The following is an 11,657-nucleotide window of genomic DNA, read 5'->3' on the forward strand; positions in this document are numbered from 1 at the left end:
AGGTGGGATTGCTTCTGAATGTCTTGAATGTTTACTACCCTTTTCTTCTTTCAAGTGTTCATCAAGACCTGGCTGCCAGCAATCTACTAGTACTGCAGTATTAGAAATTAACATTAGTGCACAATTACCCAACATTTCAATGGCCTCTATTCATAAGAAAAATATGGCAAACACATACTAATTCAAAATCCCCTTTCAAAATTAAGCTAACTATCCATATCAAAAGAAGAACCTAAGCTAGTTCCCTTAATTCTTCATATTTAAAAATAGTAAATATACAGTATAATGGAGTACAGCAATAAGAGGATCAGCGTGGCATGTACTGGTTTTCAAGTACAAATACATTATAATAATTATTTTAGATCTTAACACAGTCAAGGAAGTAATACTGCTGAATGTGTTACTATTTCATACATTCACCTTTCAGTATAAAGAAGCCTCTTTCTTAGTATTTCCGAAAACTAAGCTTGTTAAATTGCTATCGGGGCTTCTAAAAACAAACAACTGTTAAGTCATTAATATTCTTGTTCAGCTGGACAGTTTCTATTGTGGTCTAACTTTATTTTAGCCAAAAGCTGAGAGTTTCTTCTGTGCTGGAATTATAATGGAAAGACTTAGCAATTGGTTCCAAATCAGCAGATTGATTTAAAGATGTCCACAATACTTTGCTATGCATTCAGCTTCAAAATAAGCTGCTCTGGAAAAATATCAAAGAGCAATAAATCTAACCTGTGTAAGTGTTTGCTTTCCTCCCCCTTACCTCTTCTTCCATTAAAAAAAAACGAAAAACAAACCACCATCACAAATCCCAAAAACAAGAAAGCTTCCTTGGTGAAAATGTAGCCTGGGAAAGAGCTGCTTACCATTCAAGGTGAGGGCACCCACACTTATGAGAACTGGATTTTAGAGATACATATCACCGAACAATTGGAAAAAAAAATAAAGAAAAAGCTGGTGGATTATAAAGGTGGGTGTCCGGTACCAATACATGATGAGTGATGGATCCATTTGACTTATTTTAGAGCACGCTTATCTGTAACAAACCAAGTTACTGCAAAGAAACTTTACAGAAGTTCATCTCAAATGGATAAAATAAATTAACTGCTATGAATTCTTTGCATTCAGGGCTGCAAAACAAAGACACATATTACTTAAATCAGTTTTATTTAAGAATTTCCTACAATGACAAATCTTATAAAAAGCATCCAAACACGGAACTGCAGCAAACAGCATTCTTATGGAAATCTTACAGACAGTGGAACTTCCAGCCTTTAGAGGCACACTGAGCTTGCTGGTGAACTTTGCCCTAAGAACTACTACAAAGTGCACCACAAGCTCAGTGTTCTCATCACAAACCCCATCATCTGCAATTCACATTACCACACTTACATATCATTAACAGAAAAGAACACACATCATACAGCATTCACAGCAGTTGACATAAGGGAAAAAAAATACAAATATTCATTTCACATAACACATTCAACTAATTGGTTAACTAGGTATAAAACCCACTTAGTCTTCCAGATATGGATGTTCTTTGAATACAAGAAACACTCGTACTTTATTTGCTATCATTGCTCTCTGCACACTCTCTCACCAAAGCCACAGGATTGAGAGACATCTTGCCAAGTAAAATAAAATCCCATAATGCACCACCAGGTCTCTGCATGCGCTCTCTCCTTTTTCTCGCACATACCAGCCCTCTCATGCCTCGGCACCACCATCAATCCCACACAAGGTTTCAAAGTTCAAACAGCCTTCTGGTTCCATCTCACAGCCTTGCGTTCATAGCGTTGATACGACTCCATGAAATAAAGAGTAGCGGATAAAAATGGAACACCCACCGTCTAAGACGTAGCATGTGCAGTGTGATGAAGTTTTCTTGGATGAGAAAGCATGTAGACAGAAGTATTCCTAAGGCAGAATATTTACAGCACTGCTTTCAATGAAGTGCTTCTTCCATACACATTTGAAATGAGATGAACTGCAGAGATTAAATGAAGCCTTCATATCGTACTTTAACATGAGGGGAGACAGTGTTAAAATGAAAAAAAAACAAACAAACAAAAAACTAACACTGACGCTGCGTTCTCCAACTGGGGCGTTTGGAGAGATTCTTATGGTGGGGATCAAATTAAAACAAGAGGGAAAGAATGCAGTTCCTGACCAATGGTTTTCATTTTGGACATGCAAAGAATTCAGCTAACCAGAAAACAAGGGACAAATTACTACAGAAGCCTTTCCTATCAATTGTAGTGTTAGTTTACCCATCAGGCAAACTGCAGTTCACTGTCAACCATTCAATAGTCCAACAAGTCATGTAACAAAACTTATAAAATTCCTTTAGCCTTTCTTTTTACAAAAGAAAAAAAATGTCAAAAATACTGTTGAATATACTGCACATTGAACAAACTGATTTGGAAAATTTTAGTATATATGTAATTTACAATATACTTACCATGACTTTAGAAAAATTTGATTTCCCACCATAGAGTCAGCATCCGAGCCCAATGTGTCTACATACCCCAGCCCGATGATTTGGAATCCATACTTGAACCAAAGCCTCCGTTAAACCCACTGCTTGAGCCTGCATTTGATGCTGAGCCCCAGCCTATTGCTGCCCCCGAGTTGGATCCGCCGTAAGAGTTATTTCCTGAACTGAAACCCTGGTTCTGCTCCCTTTGCATGTTGCCTTGAGGCTGGTTGTTTCCAGATGGACCTGACTGGTTCTGTTGACTAGCTAACATGCCCATCATTCCCCAGCTGCTCTGCAATGCTGCTTGGGCTGCTGCCATCATAGCAGGATTGATGCTAAAAGCTCCAAAGTTCATCCCACCACCCATATTACTGCCCTGGTTGTTTCCCAACCCACCTCCTCCCCCTCTGCTGTTACCAAATCCACCCTGATTCCCAAAGCCTCCTGGATTACCACCAAATCTTCCACCTCTTTCTAACTGTCTATTACTATTGTGCTTAGGTTCAGCATTGGATATATGTACGCTGATTCCTTTAATGATCAAGTCTTCTCCACAAAGAGACTGGGCAACCTGTAAGACATAAGGGATATCAGCAAACATATGATTAGATAATATATATTTTACACTTGGTACAGCACAACATAAAAAATATATTATTCGAAACAGATCTCTAAGCTGCAACAGGAGAGTATACATTTAATTCTCTGATTCAGTTAACACTTTCTATAACTGACTCAATCTAGTCTTAAGACTTTTTAGCTGAAAAAAACTTTAAGTAAACTATAAGTTTGAACATGCAAATCAGTTATATTCCAAGTAACATTGGAATTCTAAAACTGGATGATCCACGTCTGACCTAAATTATACATTAATTAACAATGTTTCTGTATGAATGATAAATACGGATACTGAATGCTTAAGAGCAGTTCTCAGACTTGAAGCAGACCACTATTAATCCTCAGGACTTCTCACAGACCGCTATGCATCTTATCAAACTTCAAACTGAAGAATGCGAGGTGGAGGCACTATAATGTGAAGGCAATTAAACGCAGTCTTGTGGCCTGCAGTTTGGGAACCACTTGTGTAAGTTTCCTAAGCATTAGAGATGGAAGTACATAGGAAGTACCTACCTGATCATCTGCAAACGTAACAAAAGCAAAAGCTCGGAAGGGTTTGGGAATGAAGACATCTACTACTTCTCCATACTGAGAAAAGAACTGTCGGAGCTCATCTGCTGTCATGTCCTCAGTGCAGCGACCAACAAACACCTTTCTGCTACGCAAGGGCTCATCAGGACTTTGCTGGGTAGGATTTAAAAAAAAAAAAAAAATTACCGAGTAGGAACTGCTAGTCATCTGAGCATGGAAGACAACGGAGTTTCTTGTACAATAGCTCATTATGCACATTAGGAATATGACAGTTGTTGTAAGATAAAGAAAAGCAATCCTCCACTCCAGATAGAGAGAACATCACAGAAGACAGTACCATCCAAGAGAAATACTACCAGACTGAGCCAGGAGTTACTCTGAACAAACAGTGTTGTAGGTTTCAGGACTGCTTCCATTTCACTAGACATAAGAGGGAACCATTACATTCCAGCTCTGATACTGTTCTGCTAACTCTCACAGTGGTGGAAGGACAAGTATATACAGCCCACCACAATCACAGTCTGCTCTTCTGAGTGGGGGTTTGCTTATGACTGGAACATTTTCTACCCTGATACAAATGGGACAGGTATATAAAATGAAACATGCAAGAGGAAGATGAACTAGAAAAAAAAGATGACAAAAAGAAACTAGCTAGGTCTTTCTGCTGTAAGTATTCAGTTTGTATCCATATACATGGAAAGAACAACATCTATCTAGTCTGCAGTTCTGAGTTTTGTTCCCAGCTCTGATACAGACTCAACTCTGGCCTTAAGCCAGTTAAGCACCCCTGTTTTAATTTTCTCTATTTGCCAATGTATCGGGAAGTGTTTAAGCAAGGACTGATGAACATTTTCTGTGATGTCATCAGGATGCTTTCTATAGTTTGTACACTTCCTCTGTACTATCTTACTATTTTCTCTAACCCTATTCCACCTACTCCTCCAACTCAGCTTCAGTCCCTTCTCCTATTTTCTTAGTCTCATCCTCACCTCACAGATCCTGCTAAAAACCACACCTTTTGTTTCTATGCAATTAAGGCAAAATACCTTGGAATTGGGAAGTTTACAGTCGCACCATCTTCCATCTATCATGTGTCGCTGAGACATCACTTTCACCTGGGTTTCATAATCCGTAAATCGAACAAAACCAAACCCCTTTGAGTGACCAGATTTGATGTCTTTCTTAACCTAAGAAGGAAAAAAAAAAAGTTATCCGTAGTTATAATCCTGAAAAATCACAATACTATGAACCAGTATTTATAAGTTACCTACAATCCATGTTAGTTACTGGTCATTTTCTGATCAAGAAGAAATACTACTTGCTGAAAGTGTGCAATGTGAAGTTTTTATTACTTAGCTCAGTATAGATTCATAGACATTAGGGCTGGAAGGGACCTTGAACATCATCAAGTCCAGCCTCCTGCCCCAGGGGTAGGAAGTCAGCGAGGGTCAAAGGACCCCAGCAAGATAAGCATCCAAGCAGTTCTTGAATACATCCACAGTAGGTACCTGCACCACATTTGGAGGGAGTCTATTCCAGGTCTTGGAGGCTCAGACAGTAAAGAAATTTCTTCTTATGTCCAGCCTAAAACAGTCTTGTAGGAGTTTATGACCATTGGTCCTTGCTGTGCTCTGGTGAATAGACATTCTCCCAGATCCTGATGAACACCCCTTATGTACTTATAGGTGGCCACCAGGTCCCCCCAAGCCCGCGCTTTTCCAGACTAAAGAGTCCCATGGCTCTCAGCCTCTCTTCATACGGCCTATTCTCTTGCCCTCTGATCATGCGTGTGGCTCTCCTCTGGACTCTCTCAAGCTTCCTGACATCCTTTTTTGAATTGCGGAGCCCAGAATTGGATGCAGTACTCTAGCTGCAGCCTTATGCCATTCATCATCTTATGAAATAACTCCTGGCACTGACAGGAATGAAGGCAGGGGAAAAAACCCCACCTACAGACTTTATACCCATGAAATCAGAATGCATCAGTTACCATCGCAAAAAACAACAGGATTCAGTGGACAATTGTTTTAATACCTCAGACAAAGCTAAACTTAATGCCCAGACTATAAAACACAAGTCTTTAAAGTAACAAAGCTACTTAACAACAAACTAACACGAACAAGCAAAACAAAGCAGACCTTTTCTGGATCTCACGTGCACTACTCTAGACAAGAACAGAGCTGCAGAAAAGGGATTTTTCTACCTGAGCACATGACAATGCAACCAAGAAAAGCACAGCACACTGCAAATTAGATTTGATCACAATTACAGGAAACCCTCGCTATTTGCAGATTTGGGGTTTCGAATATTCATGGTGCAAATATTCAAACCCACGCTCTCTCTCCCTAGTGTATAGCGTTATGGCGGCAGCAGCATCTGCAGGAGCTCTGTGCTTGCCACCACCAGGCTCCCGCCAGCATGCACCGTTCATGAACGCAGACACAAAAGTTCATGAATGTATCCACGAATTTCCCCGTTTACAGGGATCTCTAGAACATATCCCCCACGAATGACGAGGGTCTCCTGTACTAATATACTACTGACTCATTCAAGAAGTTTTGGAAGTGGGAGTCCATGGCACTCTCCTTGAGAAAGTGTAGCAGAACTCTACCTGCACCATCAGAACTTCTCCAAAAGTGCTGAAATATTCTTTTAGATCCTGTTCAGTGGTTTTCCAAGGAAGGCCCAAAACTATCAAATCAGAAGTCTTCTGCACTGCTCGTTTCACTTTCACAGCTGATGACGCATCCGTTTCATCCATTTTTCTCTTGTTATCTGAGATTAAAACATACATAAAAAAAATCCACAAACTGTATCTATCACCAGTCACAAGAAGCACAATACAAAAATCCTTTGTGGAAGAAAGCATCTGTTGCAGGAAATTTAAACTGTAAAAGTGACATATGGCATTTCTTGTCTATATGTTATAATTCAGACTGTTCCATAATCTTGGGGCAGGGGCAGAGAAGTTAAAGGCTTAAACCCTCAGCTATATCACAAATTCAGCTACCTTCTACTGCAGAACTGCTCAATGATATTCACACGCCTGCCTGATATATGTGCGTGGCAGATACCAGCTGAGACAGGACAGCTCAATCCAAAACGAAAAGCATTCTCTTTAGTTCACTTTCTTTCCTTTTCTTCTTCATCTTCCCCATACACTCTCCCAATAACAACGATGTCTGCCTCCAATCTTGGTATGACTGTCACATGGCCAAACACCTGCCACCGCACAGAGATTATTATAGGACTGGGGGCTTTAGAAGTTTCCCAAAAGATTTGAAACCCTTTACAAACATGGGAACAATGCTTTGTTTTTCTAAGTATCTTTAGAGTTAAATATAACCCCACATGTCAGAGGACCTAAAAGAGCAACAATCACTCTGCAATGCAGCCACAACTGACAGGTAAGTTCAGGAACACAGACAACAAACCTTTGGGATAATTAACGACATAGACTAGATTTCCCCAGCCAGCCTCTGGGGCATGCAGGATTCCTTCCACCAGCCGGACTCCCCTCATACACTGAGACACCGGGTTCCTGTAACGCAGGCCACATGCTCCTGGGAACTGGGCGGTGACCGTTGACAGCAAGACAGTGCCATCATCCTCCGAGGGGATCTCGATGGGCTCGTCATTCTCGTCTTCAGTGACTCGGATGTACTCGGACATCTTCGCTGGAGAATACTAATGGATTGGAAAAAGAGAGAGAGAGAGAGAGGTAAACAATTTGTTTCTTTCTATTTAGGGTGGCATTTACAGTCCTATTAGTTTCAACATGGTGCATTTTGCAGCAGGACATCCCAAATTCCTCTGTTCTGGGGCACTGGTAACAACCCCCACGTTCTTTGTCACGCTTCATGCACTACCGAGGTGATGCCAGCGCCAAGAGACTTGGGGAAGTGTGTGGTGACCCCAAAAGCGTCCCTCTGCCTCCCCCCAACCGCTCAGAGGGTCCGATAGAAAGACGGATCGCCCGGAGAAGCCTTGCCCGACCGCCCTGCGGTACCCTGGGCTGACACCGGTGCGGCCCGTGGGCCCAGCTGCAAGGGAGGTCACAACCCCGCAGCTGCGCGGGCGGGGCGGGGGAGCAGGACGAGACCACTCGGGCGGGGGGAAAACTAGAGGGGAGCAGGGATCGGACCATTCCAAGGCTGGGGGGGGGAGAGACCACGTGACCAACTGGGTGCCCTTCCCCCCGCTGCTGCACTGGGCCCAGTTGTTAGGCCCTATCCCAGGCCGCTCACGCTCCGCGAGTCTCGGGGCCTACCTGCCCCGGCACGCGCGCAGGGACCACCCCCCCGCGCCGTGCTCACCCGTGCGGGGCTCGGGCGGCGGGGCGGGTGCGGGGTGTAGGGTCCGGGCCGAGGGGCTGAAGGCGCCTCCTGCCGCTGCCGACAAAATGGCGGCGCGGGCGCTTCTCACTCGCGGGGCCCGGCCCCGGGCTGGACCATTCCCATCGAGGGGGCAGGCAGCGCCCTACAGAGCCCCGGGCCTGTGTGGGACGGGGTACCACAGGCCTCGCCGAAAGCTTAAATGTTCCTCAGGCGGAACCGAGCCTTCCTAGGCAGCGGCAGGGCGAGGCCTCCTTCCCGTTGCCCCTACCACGGGGCGCCAAGTGGTACGGCCCACTCCGCAGCCAACGCGCATGCGTAGACGGGTGGGGGTGGCTGAGAAGGCGGGGGCGGAGCTTTGTTCGTGGCTCCGCAGGGGGCGTGGCCGTGCTGTTCCCTCGGGGGGGTGGCACCTCCCATTCAGTGCCTGCCCTCAGGGCAGATGCGTGGGCGTGGGGGCTGCACGTGCCTGAGTCGGGCCGTGAGGGTGCCCTCTTGTTTTAAACCTGTGACCTCCCTGCGTCCCTCTGGTGCCTTCAGTTGTCCAGGGGGGGGTTTCCGTGTCTTCCTCTTGCTTGCAGCCTCCAGCATTTAAGGTCTAGGGTAGGGGCAGACAATTATTTTGGGCGAAGGGTTTTGGCAAGCCATTGAGGGCCGCATGAGAGACAGCCAGGGGCAGATAAATATAAACTTCCTAAATCTGTAGGGGCCCTGTGGGCTGGATAGAATGGCCTGGTGGGTTGCATGTGGCCTGTGGGCCACATTTTGCCTACCCTGGTCTAGGGACCTCTGATTCAGAGGCCGTGCCCCTTGCTCCCCGCTCAATAATAATTGCCTGGAACCACCAGCGGGGAAACCAGCAAACCCAAAAGTGCACTTCTACCCGCACCTCTGGTTTTGGGGCTGGCGCTTCCAGAGGTGCATGGCCAAACTCGGGGTGCACATGCACCTGCGTGCACCCCCTACGTGTCACCAACGCCATGTTTGGTTAAAACTTAGCACCTACTCATTTCATTTTGTGACCCTGAGCTCTTGTATTGTGAGAGATGGTCAATAATAAATCCCTATTTACTTTCTCTTTGCCATTTAGTGTATTGTAAACCCTTATCATGTCACACCTCAAGCATCTCCTTTCTAAGATGACTAGGCCTTGCCTTTTTACTCTCCTTGCACGGAAGCCCCTCCGTGCTGTTATTATCCTGGTTGCCCTTCTTTAGTTCTTCTATGTTTTGGAGGTGTGAGAACCAGAACTGGGTACAGTATTCAAAGTGTGGACGCACCATGGATTTATAAAGGAGCATAATGATACTTTCTGTTTTGTTTATAATTCTGTTTTTTAATCATTTCTAACGTTTTGTTTGCTTTTTGACAGATGCTGAGCACTGAGCTGATGTTTTTAGCAAACTGCCCACGATCACTCCCACATCTCTTTTCTGTATGGTAATGGCTCATGTGGAGCCCATCATAGTGAAGGTATGGTTTGGGTTATTTTTGCCCAGATGCATCACTTTACACTTATCTACATTGAATTGCACCTGCCAATTAGTTGCCCATTTGCTCAATAGTGTCAGATCTTTCTGTAGTTCCTCATGGTCTGCCTTGGTCTTTACCACTTGAACAATTTTGTGTCATCTGCAGATTCGGCCACCTCCCTGCTCACCCCCTTTTCCAAATCATTTATGAGTATATTAAACAGCACTGGTCCCAGCACAAGATTCCTAGGGGATTCCAGTGTTTACTTCTTTGCGAAGTATATGAAGACTGAAAGTCAGCTTTTTTAAAATAAAGCAATGTTTATCAAACACACAGAAGCTTGGAGTCTTCCTACATGGGGTGGGCATTATTATGGGTTGGCATGCATTTTTACCAACCCAAAGCAATGGTAAAGTTGAAAGTGTGTGTACATGATTTAAAGCTAGAATCGTTGTGGGGCTGCCGTAATCACTCCCCAGAAGAGTATTTATTGTAACGCTGGTGATTTTAATGCTAACATAGGGTAAGAAACAAGAGAGGCACTCAACAAGGGGAACTTGGTCTGTGCTCAGTTTCCCAAAGCCAGAGAAACAAATTGTGCCTTCCTGCAAAGTACTTCTCAGTAGTGATGCAATGGGCATATTAGTGTTGTGGCCCCAGATTCAAAGTAGCTGACTCTTGATCACAAAGGTTTTTTCATATCTTTTCCCCGTGGAGTCTCAACAGGGACTTTAACCACACAGAAAACTATCTGCTACCTGTAGTGATGCTCTGAAGGAAAAAAACTAATGTGTATTTAACAAATATTTAAATGTAGTTTAGGATCACATGTCCTGAAATGCTTCAGTAGTAACTGTGGTTATTTCAGAAGCTTGTGATGACTGGATTAAGGATATTTAAGGGTCTCAACTGTGCATTCCTATATCTTAACATGTTTGTCCTGGTCATTGCAGGGGAATGTATTTGATATTTAGGGTTTTGTTTTATTTTTTTAATTAGCAATTCCTGCAAATATTTTTTAGTTTAGCTACTGTTTATTATGGGTAAAAACCCAATTTTCTGCAGATCTTGCAAGATGTAGAAAATCTTTGAGAACACTGAGGTCAGCTAATTGAGTTCCTCAGTCTAGAAGAACTCTTCCTTCACGGAATGACTAAGCTCCTGTGGATTTCTAAGGGAACATAACCAACATCGATCTAGCCTGGAGTTTGTTTACCAGAGCCTGAGAAAGAAATCATGCCTAATTGCAAAATCTAAATTCTAGATCATATCTTACCCAATAACACCCCTTTAATCCATGTTGAGATACTGGCTGGTGACTGGAGCTGGGGACTTGAACCTGAAACTCCTGGATTTTATTCCCATCTCTGATGCAGATTCACGGTATTGCCTTGGTACTATTGTTTAGCTTGCCTTTTTGCCATTTCTTTAGTTTATCCACTTATAAAAGAGGGGTAATGTTATTTACATCCAACAAGTATGTTGAGGTTTAACTCATAAACATCTGTGAAATCCTTTTGCAATCCATGACCAAGAAAAGAGCTAGAGAGCTGCAGAATATTACAGCTAAAAGATGGTTGTGTCATCTGTGTCCCGTCCCCCACCCCACCACCACACTAAGTGTCCTAGTTACTGCTCTATTTCTTAGGTTGCTACTGCCACATTCCACCTGCCCTTATTCTCAGACTGCCTGGCTGCATCTGTCCTCTTCCCACAAGATACTTCTTCATTTTGTGATTTAATAGAAGAACCTTTTTCCCTATGCATTCTCTCTAACAAAGCTGGCAGGAGCTCAAATCATGTGAAGGGGAGGGAAGGGCACATCAAAGGAGGCAAGACTTATGAAGCCTTTTGCTGGGAACAGGATGAAGAACAAAGTGAATAAACTTATGGAGCTTGCAGAAAGTAACAGGCTTCTTCGAGTGTTACAAAAAGTTTTTAGGATTGGGGGAGTTTTTTGGATTGATGCAGTGCAGATAACTGTGCAAAACTGAGTGGAAGTGTCAGTTCATGTGACAAATGTCTTAATGACAGGCTGTGCTTTGTGTGGTGAGACAGCAGCTCAGATTTGGGGCTGAGTCTCTCCAGAGAGCCAAAGCTGCTCTCTCAGCCCCTGTCTAATGTCCATTTCCATATGTCATTTCATTGCAGTCCAGAGAAAGAAGATCCCACACATTAGATTGACAGCATACTTAAACTGTCACAATTCTTACACGATGGTT

General features: G+C 43.7%; 1 protein-coding gene across 2 annotated transcripts; it reads right to left on the minus strand.

Moving 5' to 3' along the window:
* Nucleotides 1-1,145: 1,145 nt before the first annotated feature.
* TARDBP (TAR DNA binding protein) lies at nucleotides 1,146-8,053 on the minus strand. 2 transcript variants are annotated; one of them, XM_019511744.1, is made up of 6 exons: nucleotides 7,945-8,053; nucleotides 7,063-7,315; nucleotides 6,240-6,403; nucleotides 4,675-4,815; nucleotides 3,611-3,781; nucleotides 1,146-3,050 (listed from the first exon to the last, which is right to left on the minus strand). In XM_019511744.1, exons 2-6 carry the CDS (start codon nucleotides 7,298-7,300, stop codon nucleotides 2,520-2,522), a joined length of 1,245 nt encoding a protein of 414 aa, XP_019367289.1. In that variant the 5' UTR covers nucleotides 7,301-7,315; nucleotides 7,945-8,053; the 3' UTR covers nucleotides 1,146-2,519. The 2 variants fall into 2 exon arrangements, with proteins under 2 accessions (XP_019367289.1, XP_019367288.1); XM_019511743.1 differs by having other exon boundaries at nucleotides 7,899-8,050.
* Nucleotides 8,054-11,657: the final 3,604 nt, after the last annotated feature.

This window comes from Gavialis gangeticus, unplaced genomic scaffold, assembly GCF_001723915.1.
Source record: "Gavialis gangeticus isolate Ggan-Ray unplaced genomic scaffold, GavGan_comp1, whole genome shotgun sequence".
NCBI classification, from domain to species: domain Eukaryota; kingdom Metazoa; phylum Chordata; order Crocodylia; family Gavialidae; genus Gavialis; species Gavialis gangeticus.

Coding starts and splice junctions, on each gene's coding strand:
- TARDBP (XM_019511744.1), bottom strand. CDS start 7,300: ATGTCCGAGTACATCCGAGTCACTGAAGACGAGAATGACGAGCCCATC. Junction 3,782..4,674: donor GTAAACTTCCCAATTCCAAG/GTATTTTGCCTT, acceptor AATCCTACCCAG/CAAAGTCCTGATGAGCCCTT. Junction 3,051..3,610: donor TTACGTTTGCAGATGATCAG/GTAGGTACTTCC, acceptor TATGTCTTACAG/GTTGCCCAGTCTCTTTGTGG.